At 35.9% G+C, this 15,012-nt stretch overlaps 1 protein-coding gene across 3 annotated transcripts in view; it reads right to left on the bottom strand.

Moving 5' to 3' along the window:
* Positions 1-2,148: 2,148 nt before the first annotated feature.
* LOC140155789 (uncharacterized) overlaps positions 2,149-15,012 on the bottom strand; it is a 40,463-nt gene continuing 27,599 nt past the window's right edge. The window contains exons 14-21 of one of the 3 annotated variants that reach the window (XM_072178757.1): positions 14,275-14,417; positions 13,416-13,504; positions 12,531-12,824; positions 5,654-5,824; positions 4,895-5,112; positions 3,892-4,010; positions 3,341-3,519; positions 2,149-3,182 (exon numbers count right to left, since the gene is read on the bottom strand). In XM_072178757.1, the coding sequence (XP_072034858.1) occupies positions 3,378-3,519; positions 3,892-4,010; positions 4,895-5,112; positions 5,654-5,824; positions 12,531-12,824; positions 13,416-13,504; positions 14,275-14,417 (1,176 nt within the window). In that variant the 3' untranslated portion in view covers positions 2,149-3,182; positions 3,341-3,377. Of the gene's footprint in view, positions 3,520-3,891; positions 4,011-4,894; positions 5,113-5,653; positions 5,825-10,318; positions 10,392-11,400; positions 11,528-12,530; positions 12,825-13,415; positions 13,505-14,274; positions 14,418-15,012 lie in introns of those variants that run through there. The other 2 variants (XM_072178756.1, XM_072178758.1) reach the window with 2 other exon arrangements.

The following is a 15,012-nucleotide window of genomic DNA, read 5'->3' as shown; positions in this document are numbered from 1 at the left end:
TAGAGAGTGAATTTTGGCTCATCTTCAACACACAAGGAAGAACAGTTTGCTGGCAATAAAATGCTGAGTCCAACTCATTTTTGTAAAAAATTGGAGTTGGGCCCTTCTTCCACTCAGGTATTCAATTGGATTCCTTGCCCCTATAATATACATAACTTTTAGTTATTTTGTGAGAAAAACTGCCAAGTTAGTCACAAAATATATCAGGGGTGTATTACCACCTTAATAGATAGCCTAATAAGTTAATAATTAACTTTAAAATATATTAACTTCATAGCAGTTATGGTTTCTTTTCACTAATTGATAGGGAAGAAACCAAAAGATCAGTGAAATCCTACAAAACTAGTTTTGTAATTCAAAGGGGAGGTTCAACGATCTGTTGGGCTATTCCATTTAAAATCAACACTCCCCCTTGTGGAAGACTTTGGAAATACCTTCCACAGGGGGAGTATGAATTTCAAATGGAATGAGCACATTAGGCAGCTCCATTTAAACCTTACCCTCCTGTGGAAGATTCAGGTTGAATCTTTCCCAGAGGGTGTATGACATTCAAATGGAGCTGCCTAATGTTTTCATTCCATTTGAATTCATACTCCCCCTGTAGAAGATATTTCCAAAATTTTCACACTTAAAATATTTGTATATTTATGGCACAAAAAAACCCCAGTAAACAACACCCTTGCCATTTTGACCATAGCTGTGAATGCTAGACTGAATTCCTCACAATTCTTGAGTTGCTGATGCAGTACTGTTTAGGATTTTTGATAAAATGGTGCCTGAAATTGAGATCCAAAGAATTCAGGCTATGACTGAGCTTGACAAACGAACATTAGATCAGTGATAGCTCCGGGATCAACAATCCCTTAAGCACCCGTGTTTCTATCATCATATGCTTGAAAAAGGCAATGTCCAGAAATCAAAACTATACAAATAATTGACAGTAGGCATTGCCAATGATCAGTGTTAGAAATAAGCCACAATTTTTAAGGGCATTTGTGTAATGTTACATTGGTCCACAAACATGTGACTTTTCAAGACCTCGTATTCGCAATTCAAGCCAAATAGCAGGGAAGCATTGATGACTATGGTAACAAAATTTCATGGGCCTGCATCAGCATCAGCAGGTCCACAATGATTTTGACAGGCCTTTTACCTGCGGGCCTGCCTTATTTCTTAACACTGCAAATGATTTCCTTAGAGATTCAGCCCTGAATGGGAACCTCAAAGTGTAAAATGGCTCTAGTAATTAAGCTAAAACTAAAAAGGCAACTTATGATTAGTACTGTTAACATTTTGATATTTAAGTGAGTGTGCAAATGCACAAAAAGTTAGTATTATCTGTACAAGTTTTAACAAAATAAATATTTGAAATGCTATATATTATGCTACATATAATAATTTGTATTGCATACAATAAACATGGATATAATAATTGACATTAATTTTACATACAAATTAACTAATAATTTCAGTGGTAAAGAATACTGTTTCTTTTCTCACGTACAATCGTACATGGCACAGCTGCAACATTTGACTGTACAACAGCTTATAAATATATATATATCCCAATGATGCATAAAACCAAATATCAACTGCAGATATTTTAATCTTGAGGTGAAATATTTTCACTAGCTGTTATAATCCATTCATTTGATTTTGGTGCAGTTATGAAAATTTTGATGAGTCCAGTAGGGCCTAACTTACACAAGATTGAACATGATAATATGATGATTTCTGATGCGGAAAATATTACCAATTCAGGAAAACCATGCATATCGTAAAGGCCCTACACATATATTTCCAAATTCTGAGTTGTATTGCCCCAGCAGTTTTGATGTGAGAAGCAAAAAAATGTGTATAACAATGCCCCATTATACATACCCACCCCCCTGGTGTGGTTGCCACAATTCACTATGTTTTTGTTAATAACATCCAAACAAAACATGACTCCGGTATTAAATTTTACTGATGAAATGAGAAAAATATAAGCTGCTTCTGATACCCAAATCTCAGTTTTGATGGAAAAAATGAGGGAGCTATTGATATGGTCACACCTCTTTAAAGAACCAGTAATATATTATCACAATAACATGCAGCAACGAAGAAACATTGACAAATCTGTAAAATGGACAAACATCACTTTGTAGCTACTTGATCATCAATTATGGTATTGAACCCAAATGTGACCATGTATGGAAAATGGTACATTTGCATTATGTTTTGTTACTTGGACAGATTTGATCATGTCTAACCTCCTTTTTCAACCAAATCGACGGTTATAACTCTTGTATTGAGGGATCAACATTTAAACACAAATTGCATCAGGCAAAACTCACTTCGTGGGAACCAAATACCACACAAGGTATGTGACTCATTGACCCATTTGTGTTATATACTGCCTCTAGCTATAATGACATCCTTGTGATCTGGTCAACTCATTGACAGATACGAACCTCAGAAGGGAATTAAATTTTTGATCAATTTTTGATCAATTCTTTCCAGGTAGTGAAACGTAATGTGATAGCATTTGCCATCAAATGACCAGAATCTATGTACAAGTCCTTTAACATACTAGGAAATGCTTAAATTCAAATTTATCAGTATGAGTGTGTACATATAAACTACTTCATTAATGTGATAACATGAAATACTGTGTAATCCCATGTTTAGATACATATTTTATTCAACACTTACACATGAGGTTTATATGCAAATCTATACCAAAACCACAAAATACATAAAGGCACAGTAGCACCTGATATCATTGCTATGACAATAGAAAATACTGGCAGTAATAGAACACCTGTAACAAACTTTGGCAACAGAGTTTTATCTGAATGTACATCAGTTAAGCTCTGCAGGAAGACTTGTGTGCACCTATGATCAGTGCTTTGAGCCATGGTGACCACTCTACAGGAAGACTGTGTGTACCTATGGTCAGTGCTTTGAGCTGTGGTCACCACTCTGCAGGAAGACTTATGTGTACCTATGGTCAGTGCTTTGAGCCATGGTGACCACTCTACAGGAAGACTTGTGTGTACCTATGGTCAGTGCTTTGAGCCATGGCAACCACTCTACAGGAAGACTTGTGTGTACCTATGGTCAGTGCTTTGAGCCATGGTGACCACTCTACAGGAAGACTTGTGTGTACCTATGGTCAGTGCTTTGAGCCATGGTGACCACTCTATAAGAAGACTTGTATGTACCTACATTCTTGGTTACTTGTATCACCCTCATCAGTGCTTTGAGCCATGATGACCACTCTACAGGAAAACCTGTGTCCACCTATGGTCAGTGCATTGAGCCATTGTAATCACTCTACAGGAAGACTTGTGTGTACCTATGGTCAGTGCTTTGAGCCATGGTGACCACTCTGGTCAGTGCTTTGAGCCGCGGTGACCACTCTTCTTTAATTCTTCAAATCTTTCAGTAAGTCTGTCAAAATCTATGCTAGCACCTCCTACGCTACTCAGTGGTGGTGTAGGTACACCATCTCCAAATGGTGATGGCGTTCTTATTCTGAAAGGCATTGGAAAGAGAAAAGATAAAATTACCCCAACAGAAGTATGTAGAACAGCTGGTCTATTGATCTATAAAGAGTACAAGACTGGTACCTGGCAAATCATTATAAATAATAAAAATGACCTAGCTATTCTGATCAACCATTCCCAACTGACCAGTTTTTATCTACCCCTTACCAACAAAATAGTCACCTTCCCTCAATTCTTTTGCCCATGCGTATGAGATACCAAATACTTGCTGAAAAAAGTCAGAGACACACTGTTTTGGTCACAATGAACAACAATCCAATTTGTCAGATTTCCATAGCATGTGGCTATACACAGGAATTCTCATGTCTAATTTCTTTGATTTTGGCGCATCAAAACTTACCCATCAGCTGGTCTTTCTCTAGCACTCTGTACCAGTCTAGCGAGGCGTTTGGATCGAGTCAAATCTTCAGGAAGTTTACCATCTAGTGTGCGGATATTTATATCTACATATTCCACAGACTGAAAGTAAAAAAAAAAAGTGATATCTTGAACATTTATAAGGAAATAAACTTTTATTATAGATGCTAAATACAATTTATAGTACTTGTCCAAATTTCTCATTTTAATTAAAGTAATTTGAGCATAACTGCTCTGCCTGTTATAGATTTCCATCTGTGAGTTGTCCCTGTAAACTGACACACACATTTTCCTAGCTGCAATATTTTAAAGATCACTTCAAAAAGATTTATTTCATATTTTTGAGAACAAACAATTTGTACTCTATGGAACAGTTTTAGTTGAAGCCTAAAGAAATCATGCACATTTATGCAGAATTTTTCCTTGTTCCTCCCAATCTGACTTAGTCCCTCCACAGAGACTGCTTCTCTCATTGAAATGAGGTCCCTCTTATCCCGGGAAAATAAAATGGCCGACAATAACAATTAGCATAAACGTTCACCTGTGTTGGTCCACATCATAATTTATTATTTTATTCTGTGATCTTAATACCAAGCTTTAGGTCTATACATGATTTTCATTCACCACTTTGATCTTCATCAAAACACTAGCAAATTAGAGGGTGATTAGTGTTAGTGACCTTTTGGACACTTGACCACAAACTCACCCCTACATTCTTGGTTACTTATATCACCCTCATCAGAGTTGAGTGATAGTTGGTTGAATCTGATGTAGCTAGCCGCATTCATACTCCTTTTGAAATACCTCGAGTCCTGGTTATTCAAGTTATTCAAGCCAACTTGTTGTCCCAAAAGGTCACTGATTCCTAACTTGGTTGCCAGTCTGCAGATGAAGGTCAAAGCTGTGACCGAAAATTTGTGTTGAGATCACATACTAAAATATTAAATTATTTATTAATTGATAATAATAATTGTGAGCACACTTACCACTAATTTCTTGACAATCTTCTTCTTCTCAAGTTGACATGCTTGATGTAATGGTGTCATTCCTTTGATGTTCTGTGTGTTCACCATGGATTTATCCTTAGCCAGGAGTAAGCATAGTATGGCTAGTCCTGCTTTCTGATCAGCACACTCTACTGCTCTATGGAAACATGTTGAACCATCTCGTAGGTTCACTGCACACAGGTGGTTCACTTTGTTACCTGTTGAAATACAAGCGGTGCATGTGTAGAAATTATTTGATTTTATTGGTTGTAGGTAAAGCAAGGTTGACCAATATGGAGTTCATTAATTCACTGAATGTGTGGAATAGTTATCTTCAGATGGTTTCACTGATGTCAGAATTGGTGTAATAAGTGACTCTACATTATTTAGAGTTCATCAGTATATTTTCTGGGATGTCAATTGTGAGATTTGTGTATGTGAAAGGGAACTCCAGATTCTTTAAATAACTTGTCATTTAGAAGATGAAACATCTAAAATGTGAGTAGTATTCTGGACTTGTACAACAAAAACTGATATTAAATTATGAGCTCTCGATTGACTAATTAGATCAGGTTAATTATGTCCCACTTGCGTAATTTACATGGGCAACTTGTAATATGCATGTATGTTATGAGAGAGGACACTTGCTCTATGAACCTGAGCAAGAATATGGTAGACCAAAGTAATCACTCTTACTGGGACTGATCCTTCCACCTGATGTATCTGACATACCACCCCACATATGACCTATATATATACCTTGGAATATTGATGGTCCAGTTGGTTGACCAAAGTAATCACTCATACTGGGACTGATCCTTCCACCTGATGTATCTGACATACCACCCCACATACTGAGAGTGCCACCACCATAGCTATACACGCTGTTATTGCCTCGACCACCAAGGCGTCCTGGTACATCAGTGTATCCTAGGAATAGAACCAAATCATTATATTAAATTGCCAATATTTCATTGCAACTGAACTTGTACATTTTCTGAATCATGAAGAAATGCTTCATATATTTGCACAAGTTTATATTTTAGTAAAGGCGTTTCCAACCTTTTTTTTAGAATGGGCTATTCTAGTTGAAATCATACATCCCCAGTTTAATACATGTCCTTAATCTCCTAGTCTCACACACAGAGTGTAGATTTGAAATGGAGTCATACATTCCGGTAACACCATTTCGAAATCACACTCCCTGTGTGGAAGATTAAGGTCATATCTTCCATAGATGGGGTGAATGAATTTCAACTGGAATAGCACAAAGTGATCTTATTTCTTGAAAGTCAGACAACTTACAACACAGTGGAGCGTTTGAGAAGATCATCATTCATACAGATAGTAAACAATGTTAATATTTGAACTATAAATAAGCCAGTCAACTGGACTTACTTTTAGAGAGATAAATTGTCCACATCCAATCCTGAACGTATCATCGGCCCTACTGATCTTCTAAGAGTAAAAGTTCATTGTCCTATGAAGTAGATGTTGTTGTATCACACATCACTTTTGAGTTCAAGCTGAGAGGTATCTTCCTGATTGCTGGACTGTAAGCCCCGGCCAAGTTATGATGTAGGCTGCCTGTCTTATTTAGTGAAAGCTCCTCCTGTTTCACATAAATTGCTTCTTTGTTTCATTGAACTTTTACCGTCAGATGATCAGTAGGGCTGATGATGCGATCAGGATTGGACATGAAAATTTCCCACTCAAAATAGTGCAAATCAAGCATCTTTCAGGAAAAGCTAAAATCAAATAATAATTGATATTTTACAAAATTTTGCACAGGTAGCAGTTTCTTAGCATGTTATTGGCATGATTGCAATAGATACAGATTACACACATAAAAACATGCACTTTTAAGTGCAAACTTTGATTTTAAATATCAAAGTTTGCCAGGCACATGCAAAACACAAGCAACAAGTAAACATCATAAAATCCCCCTGGTCTTATTCTATATAATAATAAGATGATAGAAAACACATTGTTGCTTTACATGCAGCTGTGAATGCAATTGAATACCTGAGTGGAAGAAGGGCCCAACTCCAATTTTTTACAAAAATTACAATATTGGGTTAAAGAGGAATTTTGTTCATCTACGAAATCTGCTTTTCACTGCTATATACTTTCTAGCTAACATATGACATGCTTCTACATGAAAACATTCCGTCTATAAAACTTTTCCAAATATTAAGTTTTTTCTTAATATCTCAAAAACAGTTTTGATGGGGTTGGGCCCTTCTTCCACTCAGGTATTCAATTAATAAAACCACTGCAGAACACCACATTCCAACATATTTTTGTATAGCATCTGTTGTAAAAATATGAATAAGACAGTTCCCAAATATACAGTAATAGGTACCAGTACTCATGTCCAACACATACATGTATCGTTGTATGCCTCTTACACAGTATGTATGTTGTGGTTTTTGTCAGGCACAAAGTATACACTATGACAAGTGCACATTAGAGGACAAAATTAGACACTCTTCAACGCTGATCTATAGCAACATTGACCAACTCAAAAACTTTATACCTGTTGTTTAAGTTTATTTATATTGAGCCCAATTTGTATACCAAGCTGAATTATATGAATGCAAACAATACGTTGTGTCAAAACTGTCCCAAATAATATTGAACTTCTTAGTGAATTGAAACCAACTAAAATTATAAATACCTCATTCAAAAAACATGCAGGAAAATAAAATTGCATGCTAAAACTGGAAATAAATACCCCAAATCATATGATTTTATCATGAGAAAGGTAAAAATAATACCACATACCATATACCAAATGCAAGAATACAATGAAAATCAAAGAATCTCAAAAAGAAAGCAAACTTGAATGCAAATATTTGAACTGAAAATACCTGACATGCCTGTACATATATCATGCATGGACATCATCCAGCAAAGCACATGCCATTTTGCACCATATCAATGGATATAAGTCTGGAATACCTTTTGCACCTAACCATCATAGGTTAATAGGTTATGTTTGGAATAGCTTGATGTTAGGGTTATGATTAAGGTTAGGGAAGGAATAATTTGAGGTTAGGGTTATGATTAAGGTTAGGGAAGGAATAATTTGAGGTTAGGGTTATGATTAAGGTTAGGGAAGGAATAATTTGAGGTTAGGGTTATGATTAAGGTTAGGGAAGGAATAATTTGAGGTTAGGGTTATGATTAAGGTTAGGGAAGGAATAATTTGAGGTTAGGGTTATGATTAAGGTTAGGGAAGGAATAATTTGAGGTTAGGGTTATGATTAAGGTTAGGGAAGGAATAATTTGAGGTTAGGGTTATGATTAAGGTTAGGGAAGGAATAATTTGAGGTTAGGGTTATGATTAAGGTTAGGGAAGGAATAATTTGAGGTTAGGGTTATGATTAAGGTTAGGGAAGGAATAATTTGATGTTAGGGTTATGATTAAGGTTAGGGAAGGAATACTTTGATGTTAGGGTTATGATTAAGGTTAGGGATGGAATAATTTGAGGTTAGGGTTATGATTAAGGTTAGGGAAGGAATAATTTGAGGTTAGGGTTATGATTAAGGTTAGGGAAGGAATAATTTGAGGTTAGGGTTATGATTAAGGTTAGGGAAGGAATAATTTGAGGTTAGGGTTATGATTAAGGTTAGGGAAGGAATAATTTGAGGTTAGGGTTATGATTAAGGTTAGGGAAGGAATAATTTGAGGTTAGGGTTATGATTAAGGTTAGGGAAGGAATAATTTGAGGTTAGGGTTATGATTAAGGTTAGGGAAGGAATAATTTGAGGTTAGGGTTATGATTAAGGTTAGGGAAGGAATAATTTGAGGTTAGGGTTATGATTAAGGTTAGGGAAGGAATAATTTGAGGTTAGGGTTATGATTAAGGTTAGGGAAGGAATAATTTGAGGTTAGGGTTATGATTAAGGTTAGGGAAGGAATAATTTGAGGTTAGGGTTATGATTAAGGTTAGGGAAGGAATAATTTGAGGTTAGGGTTATGATTAAGGTTAGGGAAGGAATAATTTGAGGTTAGGGTTATGATTAAGGTTAGGGAAGGAATAATTTGAGGTTAGGGTTATGATTAAGGTTAGGGAAGGAATAATTTGAGGTTAGGGTTATGATTAAGGTTAGGGAAGGAATAATTTGATGTTAGGGTTATGATTAAGGTTATAGGGAAGGAATAATTTGAGGTTAGGGTTATGATTAAGGTTATAGGGAAGGAATAATTTGAGGTTAGGGTTATGATTAAGGTTGGGGATGGAATAATTTGAGGTTAGGGTTATGATTAAGGTTAGGCCGTGTGTCCTGAACTCGCCACCCTTAGCGTTACATGACAAATATTATGAATTTTTACACCAACCGGGTTTCTAATTAGATTATCTCGACAATCATCAACCCTAAACTAGCAAAAGTATACATTTTTGGAAAGCTGAAGGCATAAGCAATTCAAATATATACATTTCAACTCATTATACAGGGTGACCTGCAAGTTATACAGGGTGGAATAAAAAGATTTTGATAAAAAATGGGTCACTCAATGCATTGCTTATTACCAACTTACAGTAATAAACTGGAAGTAAACAACATTCATTTGGTTAAAGGATATGGAGAGCCAACTGACTTTGGAAGAAACCGAAATCACAGCTGTTTGGTAATCTCGGAATATAGGGTGTCCCAAAATATGTTAGATTTTTTTACAATTCAACATACTTTGAACCTAAACATTTTCCCCCTAACCCATACAGAAAAAATATGTCCATATTTAGATTCCTCGTCAAATTTCCCTTCAGAAAATCTATACTTTGACTATGATAGGATAAGTAATTAAAAGTTTACAGTAACTTTTAGATTTTGAAGACATCTGCATTACTTACTACAGTGTTTAATATGACAACAGGTAGTTTTGTATGGAAAAGTTTGTATTTTCTAGACTAAACCAATCATAAATGATTAAAAACAATTAGTAGAATTGTTTAGCTGTAAGACCATGAGTCTTTTAGATGCTAAATAGAGTCCAAATCCAATTTACAGCCTTTACAGAAGCAGATTACGCACTAAAATACCAATCCCATAGAGTTTGTGTGTACCACATCCCCCACCACCACATCCCCCACCACCGCCACCCTGCCCATTCTGAATTCTATGAAGCACAGTGTTAGTATTAAAGAAGTTCAAGTATTTCTTTTTACAGGGTTGAAAGTGCATTTTATTTAGCAATCAAATGAGACCACAAGCATGACAATAATTTCTTGCTTGACAGAGATATCATCATTTGTTTTGAGTCGACTTTGGCAAAATGTAACGTCGCCACCTTTTTTTGGTGGCGAGCTCAAGACACACGACCGTTACGGATATCATAAGCATCAAGTGCAAAAGGTATCTAGCAGAATTATTCCTGGTAAGAATTTACTTAACTCACCATGTTTGCTTGCGGATCTAATAAAGGGCAGTCCTAGTCTAGTCCTTAAATAAGGCGAGGATAATGTACTACCAGGTGTGGGAATATAACCTAGCAGTAATGAGCAGATTCAAATTCCAAATGACATAAAAATGTTAGACATCTTTTTAGTTGAAAGTGAATTCAGTAATTTATATTAGTAAACCAATGTAGGTTAAACACATGGTGTTCAAACTCTGTATCAAATGGTATCATGTGTAACCCTTCTATATATACTAAATGACCCCAAAGCTTGGTCAAGTCTAGGAATATTTGGAGCCAGTGTTACCAATATTTACACAAGAATACAGCAAGTAAAACTTGCAAATCCTACTGGCAAGTTGTAATCCGGCTTTCGCGGTTCGTCAAAAAAGAAGAAAAGAAACAGGGAAAATGAAAAAGAAAAAGAAAAAAAAAAAGAAAAAGATGTCACAGTACCCCATACGGATCTCCTGAAATTGGGGAAAAAAGAAAAACCCAAAATGGAACATACCTACACACCCCTACACCGCTACATACAGCATTTAATCTAATATTTAAAAAAAAGACTTACACATGAGCCAAAATTTGCTACTGACAAAGCACTACCAAAATACTTTTGAAAAATTATTATTATTGACAGTAAGAAACAAAAGTGTGAATAGTGTATGCATCTCATCAGATTATCAAAAAGCACAAATTTCTACCCATATTAATATAAACAAGAGAAAAAGATATAAGATTAAGAGTGTCCATACTCCACCAAGTTTGCTTGTCACTCATGGAAGGCAAAATAGTGTACATCCAGAGAATTCTTTTTTGAGGGTGCAATTTTACATGCCTGTATGTTTGCAATTCTTCTTTTATGCTTTTAGCCGATTACACATTTTGAACGATTGCAACACTCACACTGCAAGTTACAAGTTATCCTTTACTTTAGCCTTTGTTGAAAACACTGCAGGCACACTATTTATTCCCCATGCATTACAATCCAATATGGGGTATTTCCCCTAGCATGACTACACAGTACTATACAGAGATTGCCCCCTCTAAGTCTAATTTCTTTACAAGTATGTTCCATGCATACAGGTAGTATACTTACCATGTAAATAAAGTGGGTTAGTATAGGGCAGTCTTATAGGAGGGGGATGGGTGAGTGCCAGATGGTGGAGGGTGCAAACTAGCTCCTGAACGAATTGATGGTAAACTAGGGTTGTAAGCCCCATAACCTAGTAAATAATTAGTAGTAAGTGCAGTTAGTATGGTTAGTAATGTGATATAGTGTGGGTAACATGATATACAACAGCTCTTCAGCAAAGAAACCAAATGTTATTCGGGCACTTGTAAACAAAATAAAAAGATTATGAAAAGATGAAATGGCACATTAATCTAAACTATACCAATAGCAAATATAACATTTCATGTAATAGATGCTGTCAAACAAATGATGAGTAGACTAATAAACTATAGATGATTCACCAACTAGCAAAGTCCCAGCATCATCTGTTAATGAGGGCCATCTTTCCATGAAGTGGGACATTACAAAACTGCTACGCTCATACAACGTATTTATTGTGACTTTGCATAAACACAAAGGACTCAACGCTCTATAGCACAAAAACACTCATGCGTAACTGTTAGAGATTGTCGATAAAATATGATTGGCCCTCATGAATATGGGAATTCTCACTGCATACAAAGTACACAAACTTTACCTGTTGGGGAGCTACCTGTACCTCTTTAATCTATGACATTTGACAGAAGGTTAGAAAGTCATTTCTTGATCCTTTTCCTTCATGCAATACTGCATTTGGGTACATTGTAAGCTTTAATTTGACTAGGTCCACTCCACTCTTCACCAATGAAGTGTTACACATGCTACAATTATTACTATGTCAACTGGATCACGGTTTTGAGTTCTGAACCACAATTGAAATGATCGCCACACAAAGTCTACTGCATGTAATATGCTCACCCTATATCCACATGTGTGATATTACACATTCATATGGCATTTTACATCTAGATCTAGACATTCCGTCTAAGCACCGTGGACGTCCACAATTCCTACAAGTCCACTGTTATACAGAGATTTTTCATATGTGTGTCCTTGTTTACAAACACACACCCCTCCTCACCCCCACCCACTTATACATACAAAATAAAATGTCAGTGTGCATGTATAAGCAGACAATAAAGCACACGTCACATATATTTGACTTGAGGACTAACCTTTAGGCTGGCCTTCATATGAATCCTCAAACATTTCTGAATCTGACACATATGGGATTGGTCTATATGTATTATATCCGCCTTCAACACCTCCCACTGCCTCGTCCCCTTCATCCAAGCTTGCATTAGCCATCATGAATTGAGCTCTCTTTTTCCTTCTTCTGCGATGATATGCTGAACTTTCACGTCTCTCGGTATGGTCACGTTGGGTGTAGTATGGCTCTTGGCGCTCAGCAAATTCTTGATCGCTATAGTCTGTTGTTGACATGTCTGTGCTCATGTCTGCTAGACTAGCTGTAAAACAAAATGGGTACCACAAAATTGTCAACTACAGTATCAATCTGACATATGAACATGTCAAAAGGTTTTGAATGGTATAACAACATTGAAAGGTGCACTTTTAACACACTAAAATATGAGGAAATATTCTTCTTGCAACTTACCAACTCTAAACAACTGTTATTACTAAAATGGATGCATATTATGAAATTTTTAGTTGACTTTTGAGGATGCTATCAAGTCTTGTCTTATACCAGCATCTACCATTTTTTCTGATGTTTTGACAGACAAGGGGTGGTCTTATAGATGAAATAGATTTACATGAGTATGGTTACAGCATTTCAATTACTTAGCACTCGCATTGGGTCACAAAAAAAAGTTGAGTCATGCACTGCTTACAATGAAACAACTAATTTTAATTAAACACTGGGCAAAATTATTGTTATAATTGTTATGTTGGCATTGTTGGCATTGATGACGAGCTGGAGAAAATGTGTGCTTTTGGGTGCATTTTCCAATCATGTTTCAAAATACATCAAAACACTTTTTCACCTCCCAAATATTAGGGTATGATGGGTTATGTCAATATAATAATCTTGTCCTTACCTAGACTTCTTCTGATTTGAGTTGGGGAATGTGATTTCTCAAAGGTGCCTGAGTCATCATCAGAGTCTCTTCTCCATTGCTGCATAGACCTAAATAACACAAATTGAAAATATTTAACACATTCTAGATTTCATCATCTCACTATCTTCATGATTTCAGTTTGATTTTAAGGTCATCAGTGTGGCACCATAACTTTGAGGGTGAATAACTGTGCCAAAGCTGTGCAATTCAAAAACTCAGTTGATCAGTTCAAAACACATCTTAAAACATCTTTTTATACTAGCATATAATGTTTAATCTTGTGCAGATGTGATGTTCTTTGCAGCCACTCTTGTTTATTTTGTGCATTTTTAGATTTCAAATCATGTATATAATTATTTACTGGTTTTAAGATGCTTTGAAATATGAATTGTTGTAATTTGATAGAAAAAATCTAATTTTCAGATTGTTACCCACTGCCATATTAGTAATAGCATACACTTATAAAGTGCACAAATATTTGAATCTGAAAATTAGATTTTTTCCATAAATTTCTTGTTTTGACAAGGGGAAGTTGCATGCCCCACCAGTACTGCCACTAAAGTCATGAAATGAATAGTAATTAAGGAAACTCCCATCAAACCAAATTTAACATGATATGGTTCAATCAGACCGCAGTTGGTAATAGTGAAATTGAGATATAGGCAAAAATAAGGAGCAAAAATAAATAAAAAACATAAGAAAATGGACAAATAAAATGTTGTAACTTTATAACCAAGTATATGCCAGGGATTTCAATATCAGTAAGCTTCAAATTAGTGATGTTAATTTTCAAAATTCCTGACTTAGTCCAAGTGGATCAGATCGTGTCACACATTACCTTTCAAAGTCCCTCTCCTCATCTTCCATACTCTGAATGGCCGATTCCAACAAAAATTTCACTGCTTCTGTGCGTCCATAGTAGCATGCTACCATCAAAGGGGTATCGCCATTCTTGTTGCGTAGATTGTGATCAAATTTGGCCTACACAAAATGAAACACATATTACATTCACAGGCTTAGCTATATATGATGGTGTCACATTTCCATTACATAATAAACAGTGTTCACAGTTGAACAGAACAGCCAGTGCTGAAAAAAAACCCAGTGCATCTAGCCAGATTTGAACTGGTAACCTTCGTATTTCTAGCATGGTGCTCTAACCAACTGAGCAACAGAGGCATGTTGGGGGAAAACAGAAGATTGAATTCTATAGTTATTAGGTTTTAATGGTTATAAAATATGAAGTTCTGATCCACTAAGAATGTGAAGAGCATCATTCAAACCTAATAGTAATACCTATATTTTTTAATCTTCCTCTCTTCTCCAGCATACCCAGAGATGCCAACATTTACATTCAGCAATCAGGGAGGTTTCACACAGAAATCAGGCAGGTTTTCAGAATTACATGCAACCTAATGGGTACAAAACCTTCCTGAATCAGGGAGGTTATCAAATTTGTTTGTAGGAATGTACAAAAAATCAGGGAGTGTTGGCACCTTTGCATACCTCTGTTGCTCACATGGTTAGAGTGTCATGCTAGTAATACTTAGGTCACATAGTTTACCGACCAGATGCG

The sequence above is a fragment of the Amphiura filiformis genome, chromosome 6 (genome assembly GCF_039555335.1).
Source record: "Amphiura filiformis chromosome 6, Afil_fr2py, whole genome shotgun sequence".
Taxonomy (NCBI): Eukaryota; Metazoa; Echinodermata; class Ophiuroidea; order Amphilepidida; family Amphiuridae; genus Amphiura; species Amphiura filiformis.
Note: the sequence above shows the minus strand (reverse complement) of the source record. Positions and strands in the feature narration are given on the sequence as shown.